The 17,370-nt window shown below is 40.7% G+C and overlaps 1 protein-coding gene across 2 annotated transcripts in view; it reads right to left on the reverse strand.

Annotated features, from left to right (window-relative positions):
- The window catches only part of LOC108699128 (major histocompatibility complex class I-related gene protein), a 29,823-nt gene extending 15,378 nt beyond the window's left edge, over positions 1–14,445 (reverse strand). Inside the window, exons 1-4 of one of the 2 annotated variants that reach the window (XM_041573560.1) lie at positions 13,548–14,445; positions 9,583–9,708; positions 7,916–8,180; positions 7,218–7,490 (exon numbers count right to left, since the gene is read on the reverse strand). In XM_041573560.1, the coding sequence (XP_041429494.1) occupies positions 7,218–7,490; positions 7,916–8,069 (427 nt within the window). In that variant the 5' untranslated portion in view covers positions 8,070–8,180; positions 9,583–9,708; positions 13,548–14,445. The remainder of the gene's footprint in view (positions 1–7,217; positions 7,491–7,915; positions 8,181–9,582; positions 9,709–13,547) is intronic. The other variant, XM_041573561.1, reaches the window with a different exon arrangement.
- Positions 14,446–17,370: the final 2,925 nt, after the last annotated feature.

Consider the following 17,370-nt stretch of genomic DNA (forward strand, 5'->3'; position numbering starts at 1 on the left):
GGAGAGGGGACTATGTAGGGCAGGGGGTAGTGGGTTTTAGTATATGGGAGGTTGAATTCTCCTTTCAAGGTGTATCTGATGATTCAGCACTAACAATGGGCGATGTTCAAAATCCAAATTTTCCGTCCAGCCCAATCGACGAGCCGACCAATATCCAAGTCTCGGTCGGCTCGTTTCCCACCATACACGCACCTAATATCGTATGACAATTCATTTTGTATGATATGATCTGTGTGTCTATGGCCACCTTTACGGGATGGGGGATGTAGCTTCATCTTTTCAGTTCATCAGGTCTAAGCTGGTGAAGGAAACTCTGGTGAAAGAGGTAACTTTCTATAAAATTCGCACTTTGGTGAATTTGCGGAGTAATTACTGTTCACCTGAGCGAAAATGTGAATGGTGATAGTGGGGCGAAACTTCGTTAGTGATGTACTCTTTCACTAGCGAATTGTCCTCTATGCCTGTTAGTAAATTGGCGATGCCCCTGCAAATTGTCTTTTTGGCGAATTTTCTCTAGCGACGGCCACTTCGCCCTTTAGTAAATTCGCCCCACTGAATTCTGTGTGGAAACACAAAACTTTGGATTCACTCTGACCGTTTTAATTAAATATGCACACACATGTGTGCATAAAAGAATATTTTTGCACACATAACCATGAAGGAATTACAGGGAACACTACTTGGGAGTGCCATTGACCCAGGAGAGCCTAAGGGTAGAACTACACGGGTGTTTTGAATCTGATACCTTCCATTCCGACGCAACGCGAGGAAGCGCAGGCATCACGTCGGATGTGCAGAATCGAAGGTAATAGGAATGTCGGACATTGTCGCAGCGTGCATCTGACATGACACGAGTGTCGGATGAAGACACAACATGCAACGTTCGCATCAGACAGTCGTGTCATGACAGATGCATGCTGTGACACTGTATTGTAGAACTGTGTGAGAATTCCCTGAATATCTGGCAGGTATTTCCATGACCAGCATAACAAAGTGGGAGAAAGGAATCTCTCTCACACACACAGTAGGCATTACAAAGTTTTTAGCACATTTATTCATGGATGTGAGCTTAAATTCAAATTAAGAATTCTGCAGTGTGAGATACCACCATGCGCTCTCTGACATAATGTTTTATATTTATTTTATTTCTTCATCACATCACTAAAGCATATTTAGGAACTAAAAGTTCATATTTTTGACCATATACAGGCACAAGGCTGCAGGCTGAGTTAGGGAACTCCGAGTATCACTCATGTATTATAAGGGATAATGTACCCCCTACTGTAAATGATAAGGATATTAGAAGTCACTGAGGGGCTGTTCTGTGACCATATAAAGGCACAAGGCTGCAGGCTGAGTTATACAGGGAACTCTGAGTATCACTCATGTATTATAAGGGATAATGTACCCCCTACTGTAAATGATAAGGATATTAGAAGTCACTGAGGGGTTGTTCTGTGACCATATAAAGGCACAAGGCTGCAGGCTGAGTTATACAGGGAACTCTGAGTATCACTCATGTATTATAAGGGATAATGTACCCCCTACTGTAAATGATAAGGATATTAGAAGTCACTGAGGGGTTGTTCTGTGACCATATAAAGGCACAAGGCTGCAGGCTGAGTTATACAGGGAACTCTGAGTATCACTCATGTATTATAAGGGATAATGTACCCCCTACTGTAAATGATAAGGATATTAGAAGTCACTGAGGGGTTGTTCTGTGACCATATAAAGGCACAAGGCTGCAGGCTGAGTTATACAGGGAGCTCTTGTTCCATAACAAGAATACAAAGGGCAAATATGTTGCAGAACCTTCTAAGAGAGAACCCATAGAAATTGTACATAAAGAGGGAGGGAGGAGTAGGTAGAGCTTACAATAGAGACATAAAACCATCAGTCCATAATTGTGTAGCCAACTGGGGTCCACTACTTTGGTTCCAGTTTATATGCTAACAAGCAAACTGAGCAATGTTGGGGACAAAATCTTAAATGGGTTGTTCGCCTTTGAGTTAACTTTTAGTATGACGTAGAGTGTGAAATGGTGAGACAATTTGCTATTTGTTTTCTTTTTCTATTATGTGTGGGTTTTGAGTTAGTTATCTTTTTAATCCGCAGCTCCCCAGTTTGCAAATTCAGCAATCTGCTTGCCAGGGTCCAAATCCAAAGATTATTAATCTTAAGTATTAGGGTTTATTTACAAACGTTAATTGTGATGCACAAAATCATTCATTCAAAAAGTTTTTATTATAGGCCCCTTGGCCCATTCCATAACCACATCACTACTGCTACTTGCCCCAACTGCACTTATTCCTGTGTGCAAGACCCAGTCCTATATATATATATATATATATATATATATATATAAAAAGAGCAAAAAAAGCCAGCACAGCTCGTTTAAAAAGTCTTGTTGCCTGGGTGCTAACAGCAAAATAGTAATGTATATCTGGAAACAGGCGAGCACACACAGGTCTTAATTGAAAAACAAAAGGTGTTTATTAAACAAAAAACTGACGTTTCGGCTAGCACTCTAGCCTTTCTCAAAGTACAAATGCACACTAAAAACCAACCTTTTAAACCCCCAGTGGCGGGAAGGGAGGGAAAGTGATGTCATAGGTCAGGAATGTTAAGTGGATAAACAGTATGCAACAAAAGGGGCGTGGGAGTAAAGTGAAGTGAAACCATCAAAGAAAAAAGGGGAGGTTAATAATATATACATATCAAGGCAAGCAGTAATTGCAGAAAAAGTACATGTTAACATTAATATATACAGAGATTAATAAAAGCTCCAACGCTGACTTGACACAAATAGTGAAATTTAGACAATATCGGTAGTTCGTTACTCAAAGTCAATGCAACATAAAAATATATGAGTTCATAATAGAGATACAAGTCCCTTGACAAAGTAGATGTATAAAGCGATACAAAGTTGTATCTACGCTTGAGGGAAAGAAACATTGTGTGATGTCTGTTAGTTAACGCATTGATCGCCAGGTGGGTCATCATGGAGGGAAATGTCAAGTAGTGACAGATGTAATGGCGGTTCCACAGCGGTTACCTGTATTTGTCGACTGGTCCGGCCGTAAAAGTGCTGGAACGTGGTGTACCTTGTTGTGGGCCGTGAGATCCATCAGATCAGAGGCAGGAGATCGGTAGCGTGATGCGCCTTAGAGTGCGCAGCGGTGTGGAGCATCCAGTGGTGCTGCGGCTGTTTGAGAGCTACCGTGGATATCAGTCGGGGAAACAGCAGAGAGGTTTCGCTTGTATTCAAGGCGTGGAGTCCGCGGGAATGGTCATTATGGAGATGAAGTAAGGGGTGTGGTATCAGCAATAGATCTGGTGTAGTTCAGGCTGGCTGTAAACTCAATGTGAAGGTGAGCGTCGCTAGGGCCTGGAAGGATAGCAACGAGATCAAGTTCAAGGATCAAAGTTCAAAGTTCACTTATTTCTAACAGGAGAAAAATAATCACAAAGTAATAGATAACAGGATCACAACTAGCGATCTACAGGTATTAGGTACGGAACTGAATGGGGAATAGTCTGCTGTGAATAAAAGGGAGATGAATGTGTATCGTGCTGCAGGCTCATGATAATTGCGAGGGGAGGTACACATAAGGAAGGAACATAAGGAAGGGTGGGTATGGGTACGTATCGGCAGTGGCAGAAAGTGGCGAGGCGATGGTACGTGCTCCTGAGCTGATGATACGTGCTCCTGAGCTGAGGCGGAGTCTGTCCGAGTGGCTAGAAAGCAAGCCAACGGTAATGCCAAGTGATGCTGTTAAAGTAGATGGCTCAACCTAAATTTGGCTAGACCATTATTTTTAATAAAGGTTATGGTGAAAGAGCCAGGTTTAAATATGGTAGGTCCTGGGGGACATGTTCAAAGAGAACCAGCATCTGTAACCTGAAGTGCACTGGGCAAGGGGTCCGGTCATCCACCTTGAGATCGCAGGGGCATTCAGACACGTGACCCTCCCGAGTAATGTGCACGACTGGAAGTGTATCATTGGGGGTACATCCACCTAGCTGCAAATAGGGTCTAAGAGACCACAAGGAATGCCTCATATGTGCCAGAAGCCAGAGCATGGGGGGTATTGGAAAGACAGGGGGTGGGTAACAAACAGGGGAAACTAACACAGGGTAGAGGGAAACTAACGCATGGTAAAGGAAAAACCAGTGGGGTCGCAGTTAATCATGTCTGGCAGCAATCGATGTAGCATATAGTTGTGTGTATCAGGTAAACATATTGAAACTATCAACAGAAATGCATGGTTAAGATTATTATGACTGTTCAGAAAAATGGAGCATATGAGATCATCTCATTAAGTCCTTTGGGGTTCAAGGTATCCAGACGGTGTATCCATTTGAGCTCAAGTTGTAGTAACCGCCGTTCTCGGTCGCCCCCTCGTGCCAGGGGCGGGACATGGTCAATAATCATGCTCCTAAGGGACGCTAAGGTATGTCTATTGGAGACAAAATGTTGAGAGACCGGGGTGTCTCCTGAGCCCTTTTGTAATGCTGTCCGTATGGAGGAGCGGTGATTGGCCATGCGGTCTCGAAAGGTGGTGATAGTCTTGCCCACATATAAAAGTCCGCATGGACATTTGATGATGTAGATGACAAGGGACTTGTATCTCTATTATGAACTCATATATTTTTATGTTGCATTGACTTTGAGTAACGAACTACCGATATTGTCTAAATTTCACTATTTGTGTCAAGTCAGCGTTGGAGCTTTTATTAATCTCTGTATATATTAATGTTAACATGTACTTTTTCTGCAATTACTGCTTGCCTTGATATGTATATATTATTAACCTCCCCTTTTTTCTTTGATGGTTTCACTTCACTTTACTCCCACGCCCCTTTTGTTGCATACTGTTTATCCACTTAACATTCCTGACCTATGACATCACTTTCCCTCCCTTCCCGCCACTGGGGGTTTAAAAGGTTGGTTTTTAGTGTGCATTTGTACTTTGAGAAAGGCTAGAGTGCTAGCCGAAACGTCAGTTTTTTGTTTAATAAACACCTTTTGTTTTTCAATTAAGACCTGTGTGTGCTCGCCTGTTTCCAGATATATATATATATATATATATATATATATATATATATATATATATATATATATATATATATATATATATATATATATATAGATCCGCAGTGGTGCACTCCACAATAAGGTAAGTACTTGCCTAGGTGCTGGTAACAAAATTGCATACAGTACTTGAAAAAAGACGGCACTCACAGGACTTTCGCAAGAAAATAAGCCCCCATGGGCTGTGACATTTATTCCTCGAGGAGGAGGAATAAATGTCACAGCCCATGGTGGCTTATTTTCTTGCGAAAGTCCTGTGAGTGCCGTCTTTTTTTCAAGTACTGTATATATATATATACACACATATACACACACATATATATATATATATATATATATATATACACACTGTGCTACGCAATATGTTGGCGCTCTATAAATACATGTTAATAATAATATTATATACTGCTGTATATGATTAATCATAGTGCACGAAACACGTAAGGCTATTACATGTTTTATATTTGCTTAAAATAAAGTTTGCCTGTCCATGGGATCTGTGAGGGCCCGGTGTATATCCATGAAATGATTCTTCTCCTCAAGCTGTAGGTCTGGGGCATATGCACAATACTGGTGAGCTTATCCACCTCCTTAGTCCTGGAGGCACACTCAATTTTTTTGTTGAACAAGAGCAATTATAGTGACACCACTTTAACATATACAATATGGAACATTTATTTGGATTTTCAATCTTCTGTCTCATTGCTCCAAATTGTACAAATACACTCAGTGTCTGATAGGGAAAGAGAAGGAAAAACAGTCAATAGACCAGTGAGTTTTTCTAATAATGAGAGCACGAACCACATGTTACAGCAATGTGTTATAAGTCCTATTATAATTTAACATGATAAGATTCTAATGAGAATGGCATTTAACCTGTTTGAATCTGTCTCTATGATATTTGTTCCTGCAAATTAAGTTGAAAGTATAAAACCCAGTTCCTATTACCAAACAAGTATGTTCCCCTCACACCATACATTTGATTAATTCAACTGTGATGTACTGAAGGCAAAATAACAGAATGTTCTTCATATGTAAGATCAAGATAACAGCAAGATGCTTGACAAAGTGCTGGGAAGCAGCATTTTATTAGGTGAATTATTTTACATCTGTATTAAGTTTCTGGTCAGTTTTGCCAAGGAGTGTTTGGATCCTCTTATCAACTGAATGAGCAGATGCACTTTAATTATACCACACCCCAGCTTGGTTTCTGACATAGCATAGGAAGTGAGTGGGGTAAGTGTAACTGGGAGACTGGACCCAAACACTGGGGGGCAGATTTACTAAGCTCGAGTGATGGTTCGAATTTGAAAAAGTTCGAATTTCGAAGTCAATTTTTGGGTACTCGAATAGGCTATATTCGAATTCGATTTGAACGATTCTAAGTAAAAATCATTCGACTATTCGATCATTCGATAATCTAAGTGCTGTCTCTTTAAAAAAAAACATTGACGTCATACTTCGTCAAATTAAAGCTACCGAAGTACAATAGTACAATGTTAGCCTATGGGGACCTTCCACACCACTTTTCTAAGGTTTTTTTTGGTCGAATAGAAATCCTTTGATCGATCGCTAAAAATCGTTTGAATCGTTCAATCCGAATGATTTAATCGTTCGATTTCTATTCGATCGTTCAAATACGCTAAAAATCCTTATACTTCGATATTCGAAGTCGAAGGATTTCAATTCGAGGTTCGAATTTCAACGTTTTTTTAACTTCGAAATTCGACCCTTAGTAAATCTGCCCCTAATAGAACAGATGACTTAGATCAAACAAATGTTTAGTGGCAATCATAGGGCAATGATATTTGAACATTAAACAAAGTTAATGGGAACAAGGCTCACTTTACTCCATACTGAAACGACGGGGCCCAAGATGATTGGGGACCATACAAAAGATGGACATAAAAGGATGTGGAACATATAGAATGAGCGGTACAGGGGGAGGGAGAGTTCACAGAATGATAAGTAAAGTGATAACAATGATTCCATTTTTGAAAGATAGATTAAGAATGTTCTGGAATGTTCTGTCCAATCCCTATTTATTGCACAACACCGTAACCTGGAATGCTTCCTCTACTGGGTTCTTAGTGTGCCAATCAGCCACAAATACACTCACCAAAGGGAACAACCAGGGGATTCTCCAAACTGCTGTGATCCACATGGCAGGAGTAAGTGGCGCCCTCCTCTGGTGTTACCTCCACACTGACTCTGATCTGATAGGTGCCATCAGGGTTTGGCAGGATCTCTGCTGATTCCTCTAAATAAATCTCATCTGTCTCATTCTTTATCCACTTCACTTCCACATCTCGGGGGTAGAACCCATACACCCAGCAGTAAAGTGCTGTGACATTGTTTGATCCTGAGCTTGAAATCTTAATGTTGGGGCAAACTGGGATGAAAAAGAAGAAAAGTATTTTATTGTGAAAAGAAAAACTAGATACAGGACTATAAATATCTCAAAAAGATATATTTTAATAATTGTGCAAATATACAACAAATCTGGAAAAGCCCCAGGTCTCCCAGCTGAGCCAATACTGAATAAATATTTATAGTTGTTGATTCCTGATATTTATATCAAAAACAAATTGCAGTAAATTATTGCATTTTTAGAGCAGCAATCAGAATACTTTAGCTTCCAAGGCAAAAAAACAGCACTAGCATTTAGTTTACCCTGGCAAACCATACCTTTCTCAAAAATTCTGTCAAATCCAAAATGGGTAATTATGCATTTCTGGAATGTTTTGCTAAATTTGTTTTTTGAAAAGCAACAGTCTAATACCCATTTATAACATTTGATCACACACATTTCAATACCTAGTGAGATAAAACATTGTAAACATGAATGCCAGGGGTCTTCTGAATTGTTTGATGCCCAATATGTGGTAGGATAACCAAAGTATGAGGCATGTGGAGAAACTAAAATAAGCCTCTGGTGTTGTAGGGATAAAAGTTCCTGTCTGTTTATCATAGGCCATCAGCTCCTTCCCATCAAATGCCACCTCTTGATATACATTAATGGTGCCATCTTCATGCACCTCACAGGCAGATTTCGTCTGGTAAACATGAGCGGCATCCTTACCTGCAACACAGATATTCAAACTCATAAATACATCACGCAATAATTCCATTGCGTCCCATTAATGGAGTAACAAAATAAAGGGCACATCGTTTCCAAAGGTCTAATAACTCATAGCAACCAATCAGATCTTTTTTTTTTTTTTTTTTTCGAAAAGCTGACCAATAAGTGCCGGTATTTCTATGAGATATTAGACCAGTAAATAAGCCTTAAAGGAGAACTACAGAAGCATTTTATTGCCAATAGATTAGCTGCAATAGTGCAAGCTATAATGCTGTAGTTATTCTGTAGAATGCTTTAGCATAAAAAAAAAAGCTCTGGAAGCTCTCTGCTTGTTTATGATAGCAAATGCCATATTAGCTTGGTGTGACATCACTTCCTGCCTGAGTCTCTGCCTGCTCACTTATAGCTCTAGGCTTAGATTACAGCAGAGAAGGGAGGGGGGAAGAGGAGCAAACTGAGCATGCTCACGCCTGGGGCAAGGAGGTTTAAGCTGAAAACAGGAAGTCTGATACAGAAGTCCATGCATACACAATAGAAGGAAAGAAATGTGGTGTTTCTTTTCACAGAGGACTCTCAGCAGCATTGCTTTTTTACTTGTTACTGGTATATTTAGGTGGACCTTTTCGATAAGGCTGACTTAGTTTTCACCTTTCCTTCTCCTTTAAAGAAGTGTTATAGGACCTTTCAAAAAGTCTTATCAAACTTAAGATAAAGTGTAGTATTAAATGCAAACTTGTATATTACACTCACCAGAGGTCTTGTTGTAAAGATCCGTTAATAATTACATTTTTTGATGTTGAGAAAACTCAATATCATTAAAGTGGACCTGTCACCTACATATAAAAAACTGCATAATGAAAGTCCTTTCCAAATTAAATATGGAACCCCAAAATTTTTTTTCATTAAAACATACATACCTGTTATAAAGGCGTTTAAATATCTAAACTGTCAATCAAATATTACCTGCCCCGCCTCTATGCCCGTGGCATAGAGGAGAGGCAGTCAATTACTTTCACTTTCCATTCAGCACTTCCTAGATGTCACTGCTCTCCCCACATTCCCCCTTCCCTCCTCAGGCTCTATAATTGTGTAGGGCACTGCACATGGACATTAGGTCCCTCATTCTGGTTCATACACAAGATTTTGGGATGATACACAATTTTCCTTAATAACTGTGTCCGCAAAATGGCAGCTGCCTGCTTGCTGTGATTGCATAATTCCAAAACAAAAGGAAGCAAAATTTAAATAATAAATACAGTGTAAGTAAAGTTTATTTTGCTCAACTAACATGATAGAAAAGAATTTGAAATTATTTCTTAGAGTGACAGGTCCCCTTTAAGAAATTTCTTCTGCGACATCATTCGCTCGTATATCGAACCCAGAGCTGGGATCCAGAACTCACATCGATGTATGTCCATTTTATAGCGGGCATATCGGAAACCATCTACATAAGCAGGGTGCATTAGATCTGGGAGACCAGGGCTTGAAGCTGTTAACTTTGTGGTGTGATAATGTAGTGTGTGACTCCCTGTAGGTAAGAAAAAACAACAGCCAACACCCCATATTAGTTATAATACTAGGAATGAATGGCAAGAAATGTCAGTGGAGGAAATAATTCTATTTGCCTGGGTGTACAATAAGTTCCCCAGTGAATGGGTGCATTCATAAAAATCACAGGAGAGACCACTATTGATATAGTCTTAATAAACTTTTGATATATTACTATTGGTATAAGGTCTCATGTGATAGATTGGCCCCTGTAGTAGTCTAATTGATTTTCTGGGAACCTCCATGATGGAAGATTTCTGTGTCCAGAGTAGTGTAGGTACTGGTATAGTGATACAACCCTACCGTACTACATGCATTTTATAATTACAGATACGGGATCTGTTATCCGGAAACCCGTTATCCAGGAAGCTACAAATTACAGAAAGGCCATCTTCTATAGGGGCAAATTTACTAAAGAGCAAAGTGGCTAACGCTAGCAACTTTTCTCACTAACAGGCGCAAGTGCCAATTTGCTAGCGAAAGGAACCATCGCTAGTGTTCATTCACACTCTATCGCTAGGCGACTTTTCGATCTGCCAAACGATCGCCAGACTTCGCCACCTCAGAACAGGCGATCTGCTAAAAAGAAGCTAGATCTTCCTCAATCTTATGTCACTTACATCATATCCTGTGAGCTGAAAATGCACTAAAGTTCCAAAAACGCTAGTAACTTTTCCTTTTTTAAGCTGGCTTGTCTGCAAAAGTCCTAACTTACTTTTTTGGGTAAGTGGTAACCCTAACCCGCCCCCTCCCGAACCGCACCCGGCCCGGGCCTGCTCCTGTCCTATTTATATAGACCCTCGCCCACCCCGCGGGGCAGGCGGAAGTCTATAAGTTCCGACACTGGAAGCTGGCAGTACTAGGTCGCGCACACGCCCGTGACCCGAAGATTTTGTCGGGCCGAACCCGCCCGACCCACGGGTAAACCTGCGGGTTTTGGGTCGGCAAGCACATCACTAGTTAGTGGTTTTCTCCAGACATTTAATAACATATGGAACATTAATTTTACAGTGGGCTCATGTGTAGGGCATTATATTAACGCTCTTGTCTTTATTTCAAAATGAATCAGTTAATAGTGCTGCTCCAGCAGAATTCTGCACTGAAATCCATTTCTCAAAAGAGCAAACAAATTTTTTATATTCAATTTTGAAATCTGACATGGGGCTAGACATATTGTCAATTTCCCAGCTGCCTCCAGTCATATGACTTGTGCTCTGATAAATTTCAATCACTCTTTACTGCTGTACTGCAAGTTGGAGTGATATCACCCCCCCCCCCAGCAGCCTAACAAAAGAACAATGGGAAGGTAACCAGATAGCAGCTCCCTAAAGGTGGCCATACACGGATAGATCCGCTCGTTTGGCGATGTCGCCAAACGAGCGGATCTCCCTCCGATATGCCCACCTTGAGGTGGGCAATATCGGGCTGATCCGATCGTGGGCCCTAGGGCCCAACGATCGGATCCTAGCGTTCGCCAAACGGGCGGTCGGATCGCGGGGCCGCATCAACGAACAGATGCGGCCGCGATCCGACGGGATTTTTAACCCCATCCGATCGAGATCTGGCCGACTTTCGGCCAGATCTCGATCGGGGAAGCCCGTCGGGGGCCCCCATACACGGGCCAATAAGCTGCCGACTTGTGTTAGTGGAAGTAGGGAATCCGCGCTCTGCCAATTAGCACCTGATGAATGAATGCATCAATCCTCCCGAATAGATGTACCGAACATCCCAAACAATTGAACTTTCAGTAGAAGAGAGGAGAGCACTCTGACGCAGATTAACTGCTTGTGATTAATATTTATTTAAGCTGCTATACAAGCTGTGTATAGCAGCTTAAATAAATATTAATCACAAGCAGTTAATCTGCGTCAGAGTGCTCTCCTCTCTTCTACTGAAAGTTCAAGCTGCCGACTTGGTCTGTCGGCAGCTTTTATCGGCCCGTGTATGGCCACCTTAACACAAGATAACAGCTGCCTGGTAGATATCAGAACAGCACTTAATAGTAAAAGCCAAGTCCCACTGAGACACATTCAGTTACATTGAGTAGGAGAAATAACAGCCTGCCAGAAAGTAATTCCATCCTAAAGTGCAGGCACAAGTCACATGACTGGGGCAGCTGGGAAACTGACAAAATGTCTAGCCTCATGTCAGATTTACATCAAATTTGACCATTTGCGGTCGAAGTAAAATCGATGAAATCCATCCATCGAACGATTTTTCTTCAACTTCAAAAAATGTAGAAAAATGCTCTAGAAGGTCTCCATAGGCTAACATAGCACTTCGGCAGGTTTAATTTGGCAAAGTATTGAAGTCTAAGTTTTTTTAAAGAGACAGTACTTAGATTATCGAATGGTCGAATATTCGAACTATTTTACTTTGAATCGAATTCGAAGTCGGAGTATCCTATTCGATGGTCGAAGTATCCAAAAAATTACTTCGAATTTTTTTACTTCGAAAATTTGCTCGAATCCACTTCGACCCTTGATAAATCTGCCCCTTAGAGTAAAAAAATCCAAATTATGGAAAGATCCCTTATCTGGAAAACCCCAGGTCCCAAGCATTCTGGATAACAGACCCCATACCTGTGTTATTATTCCCATTGATGTAATGTTACGCAGTGCTTTACAGTGATTGTTCATCAGCCTTATAAGTGCCTCTTGAAATCCGAATTGTGTTGGCGTCAATTTTATCTGTATAATTCATTAATCAACCCACCAGTATGAGTACCTACATGACTCCGACATACAAACTATGGACCCAAGTCAATGAATACTATAGATAAGGGCCCCCAAATGGCTCTGTTACATATGATACAGTACATGTGCGTATAAGGGGGTCTCCTGTTAATGATCAATTGACTTACCAATATGGCCTAGAAAATTTAAAATTTCATATTTTTACAGCTACCTTCCATGAGGTTAAAACAAACAAACAAACAAAACAATTCAATCAAATGTAACCTCCTCAAAACCAATAAGGTCGGGTCATTTGTCAGATCATTCTCACTAGGAAGGGAGTTTACGTCTGTGCCTTTGTGTGAGTTTGTGTCTGAGTGTGTGTTTTTCTGCATACGATTCTGTCTGGGCGAATGTTTTTTTGTGTTTAGTAAACAACATAAACATATAAAATCAATTTTTTTTGTAAGCAGTTGTTTCTACTTGCTGTTACCAAAATGTACTAATATGTTACATGAAAGGGATCTGTTATCCAATAACCTATTATCCAGAAATCTCTGAATTACTGAAAGGCCGTCTCCCATAGACTCCATTTTATCCAAATAATCCAAATCTTTAGAAATGATTTCCTTTTCCTCCGTATTAATAAAACAGTCGCTTGTACTTGATCCCAACTAAGATATAATTAATCCTTATTGGAATCAAAACCAGCCTATTGGGTTTATTTAATGTCTACATTATTTTCTAGTAGACTTAAGGTATGAAAATCCAAATTACGGAAAGATCCGTTATCCGGAAACTCAATATCCAGAAAGCTTCAAATTACAGAATGGCTGTCTCCCATAGAATCCGCATTTTTAAAAATGATTTCCTTTTTCTCTGTAATAATAAAACAGTTCCTTGTACTTGATCCCAACTAAGATATAATTAATCCTTATTGGAGGCAAAACCAGCCTATTGGGTTTATTTAATGTTTATATGATCTTCTAGTAGACTTTAGGTATGAGGATACAAATTACGGAAAGATCCATTGTCCGGAGAACCTCAGGTCCCGAGCATTCTGGATAACAGGTCCCATACCTGTAATTATCTTTTATTCATGTAGCACCATCATAGTTACTATGAAAACTCTAATTGCACTCACCAGAATACACAGCAGAAGTTCCCAGGCTGAAGATCAGAAACACCAGAGGGGGGATACAGGCCGTGTTCCCGTTATTATACTAAACACGATGGATTGTTAGTTTCATTTCTGTCAGTCACATGTCTCCACTGTGAGAAGGGTTAAATGATCTCTCCAATCTTAAAACAGAAGCTTTATCAGGCATTGTTCCATGGGAAGAAAGTCTATTTCTTTTGAACTCTCTAATTGAATAATGACATAATCATAGATGAAATATCATCAAACAAATTCCATGTCACTATTGTGCTCTCCTTCTCTCCCTGTACTTAGATTCCTGTTGTGCCCCAGAATAACTGAACTAATTCTATGTCCTTAGTTTCCCTCTGATCTCTTGCCCCTCCCCCATTTACCCTAGTTGATTAACCCTTTATCCTCTTGTCCCTCTGCTTCTCTATCAACCCTTGCCCTTTTCTCAAGCATCCCAGCTTTTAGTATTTTGCCTGTCTCCTTTATTTATGTTTATGTCTCCTCACTGCCCTTTTGCTGTAGAGGGATGACAGTTGAGGGATGACAGTTGAGGGATGACACAAGCAGCAGTGACAGTAAATCTGCTGTATAAACAACACCTTCCTCCTCTGCTCCTGATCACGTGACATTCCCAGGTCAGGGCCCAGCAAAGCGCCTCATGATCTGCTACAGACCAAACTGATTCGGCTGGAGGAGGAACATAGTTATCATTCTGCAGGGAAATACCAAAGAAGCGAAGAACAGTTCTTCCACACAGCACGTATAAATTACACTGGCAGCTTCAGCAGACGGAAGGACTGTTCTTCGCTCGGTTATCCCACAGATAAAAGGATAATAAAGAAGTGCACATGTCAGATTAATAACAGCCACACTGATAATAAAATGTGGAAGCCCTCAATTATTCTCTTCGTGTCGCCTCTGTAAGCGCTGGTGCGTGGCATGCTGGGAAATGTAGTTTTGACACATCAGAATTGCTTGCCACAACCCTTGCGCAAACTACATTTCCCGTGAGCAGCGCCCCAATTTCTCCTTAGATGCAAGTCACATCTCGCGATGTTGTGACGTCACAAGACCACTATATAAACGCAAGGACGGCCTTGAATTGCTGAGTGACTTCAGGGAATGTTTTTAGAAGAGGGTTTTTAGAAACTGATGGTTCTCTGTAACGGGGACTCTAAGCCGCGCGGGGCTGTCCAGTGTTTTTGTTTTCTAGGATCCTACTTTTGTTAGGGGGAAAAATATTTTAACCTAATAGTTGCCGGGGAAAATGTTTGTTTTGCCTGAGGAAAGTACCAGGACACGAGAGACTTTTATTCAATAAAGTGGGAAAATAAAAGACCAATCTTTTCAGAATTTGGAGGGAAAATAGGGGAGGGGGAGGAACTTGTTACACTTTGGTTCCTATGGGTCTGACTGACTTGCTGCAGGTTCCTGGCAGTTGTTTTTAGTTTCTGTCAGAGGAAGACAAGGCTGAGAGTTTTCTTAATGAAAGGACAAGTTATGGTCTAATGTATGAAATATACCAATGACAATCCTTGGTATTCAGGATCATTTTTCCATAATGGGATCGCCCAAGTGTTTTATGTGAATGCAAAGGCCCCATTTTGCATAAATTAGTGACCAAATAAAATTAGTGACGAAAAATCGATTACAAATTGTCTCAGAATATCACTCTCTACATCAGGGATCCCCAACCTTTTGAACCTGTGAGCAACATTCAGAAGTAAAAGGAGTTGGGGAGCAACACAATCATGACAAATGTTCTTGGGGTGCCAAATAAGTGCTGTGATTGGCCATTTAGTAGCCCCTATGTGGACTGGCAACCTACATTGAGGATCTGTTTGGCAGTGCACCTGGTTTTTATACAACCAAAACTTGCCTCCAAGCCTGGAATTCAAATATAAGCTCCTGCTCTGAGGCCACTGGGAGCAACATCCAAGGGGTTGGAGAGTAACATGTTACTCACGAGCTACTGGTTGGGGATCACTGCTCTACATCATACTGACAGTTAATTTAAACCCCTTTAACACAGGAGTCCGTTATACTTTGCAATACAATATATATGATATTTCTAACTAGGGTTAATCAGCGCAGGAACAGCAATATTAACACCAAACACTGAAAGTGTTACAAGTAATGAAAATATAATGTACTGTTGCCCTGCACTGGTAAAACTGATGTGTTTGCTTCAGAAACACTACTATAGTTTATATAAACAAGCTGCTGTGTAGCCATGGGGGCAGCCATTCAAGCACAGGATACACAGTAGATAACAGTAGATAACAGTAGATAACAGATAAGTACTACTATAGTTTATATAAACAAGCTGCTGTGTAGCCATGGGGGCAGCCATTCAAGCACAGGATACACAGTTGATAACAGATAAGTACTACTATAGTTTATATAAACAAGCTGCTGTGTAGCCATGGGGGCAGCCATTCAAGCACAGGATACACAGTAGATAACAGTAGATAACAGATAAGTACTACTATAGTTTATATAAACAAGCTGCTGTGTAGCCATGGGGGCAGCCATTCAAGCACAGGATACACAGTGGATAACAGATAAGTACTACTATAGTTTATATAAACAAGCTGCTGTGTAGCCATGGGGGCAGCCATTCAAGCACAGGATACACGGTAGATAAGTACTACTATAGTTTATATAACAAGCTGCTGTGTAGCCATGGGGGCAGCCATTCAAGCACAGGATACACGGTAGATAACAGATAAATACTACTATAGTTTATATAAACATGCTGCTGTGTAGCCTTGGGGGCAGCCATTCAAGCACAGGATACACGGTAGATAAGTGCTACTATAGTTTATATAAACAAGCTGCTGTGTAGCCATGGGGACAGCCATTCAAGCACAGGATACACAGTAGATAACAGATAAGTACTACTACAGTTTATATAAACATGCTGCTGTGTAGCCTTGGGGGCAGCCATTCAAGCACAGGATACACGGTAGATAAGTACTACTATAGTTTATATAAACAAGCTGCTGTGTAGCCATGGGGACAGCCATTCAAGCACAGGATACACAGTAGATAACAGATAAGTACTACTACAGTTTATATAAACAAGCTGCTGATTAGCCATGGGGCAGCCATTCAAGCACAGGATATACAGTAGATAACAGATAAGTACTACTATAGTTTATATAAACGAGCTTCTGTGTAGCCATGGGGGCAGCCATTCAAGCACAGGATACACCGTAGATAACAGATAAGTACTACTATAGTTTATATAAACAAGCTGCTGTGTAGCAATGGGGGCAGCCATTCAAGCACAGGATACACAATAGATAACAGATAAGTACTACTATAGTTTATATAAACAAGCTGTTGTGTAGCCATGGCGGAAATTGAAAAACGGCTATATGGTACAGCATAAGTAATGGATAACAGATAACACCATTATGTTCTACAGAGCTTATCTGATATCTGCTGTGTAACCTGAGCCTTTTCTCCTTTGAATGGCTGCCCCATGGCTACACAACACTGCATTATATTTTTATTACTTTAAAACAATTACATTATGTTACTGGTCCTTTATGTTACACTATGGGGGCACGTGCAAGGCTTCTGACAACCATGTCACCATAAGGGTAGGACTCCACGAGCGTTTTTGGCGTAATCCAATACGCTGCGACAAAACGCATGCGACTTCTCTCTTGCGACAAAAATAAGGACTATGTGAATGATTCTGTTGTGATCTGACGCGCTGTGACAAAACGCATGTGATAAAACTAAGGTGAGAGACAGAATTGTCGCATGGTGCCACAGCGTTGATCCGACGCGACACGACTGTCGA

This window comes from Xenopus laevis, chromosome 8L (genome assembly GCF_017654675.1).
Source record: "Xenopus laevis strain J_2021 chromosome 8L, Xenopus_laevis_v10.1, whole genome shotgun sequence".
NCBI lineage: Eukaryota > Metazoa > Chordata > Amphibia > Anura > Pipidae > Xenopus > Xenopus laevis.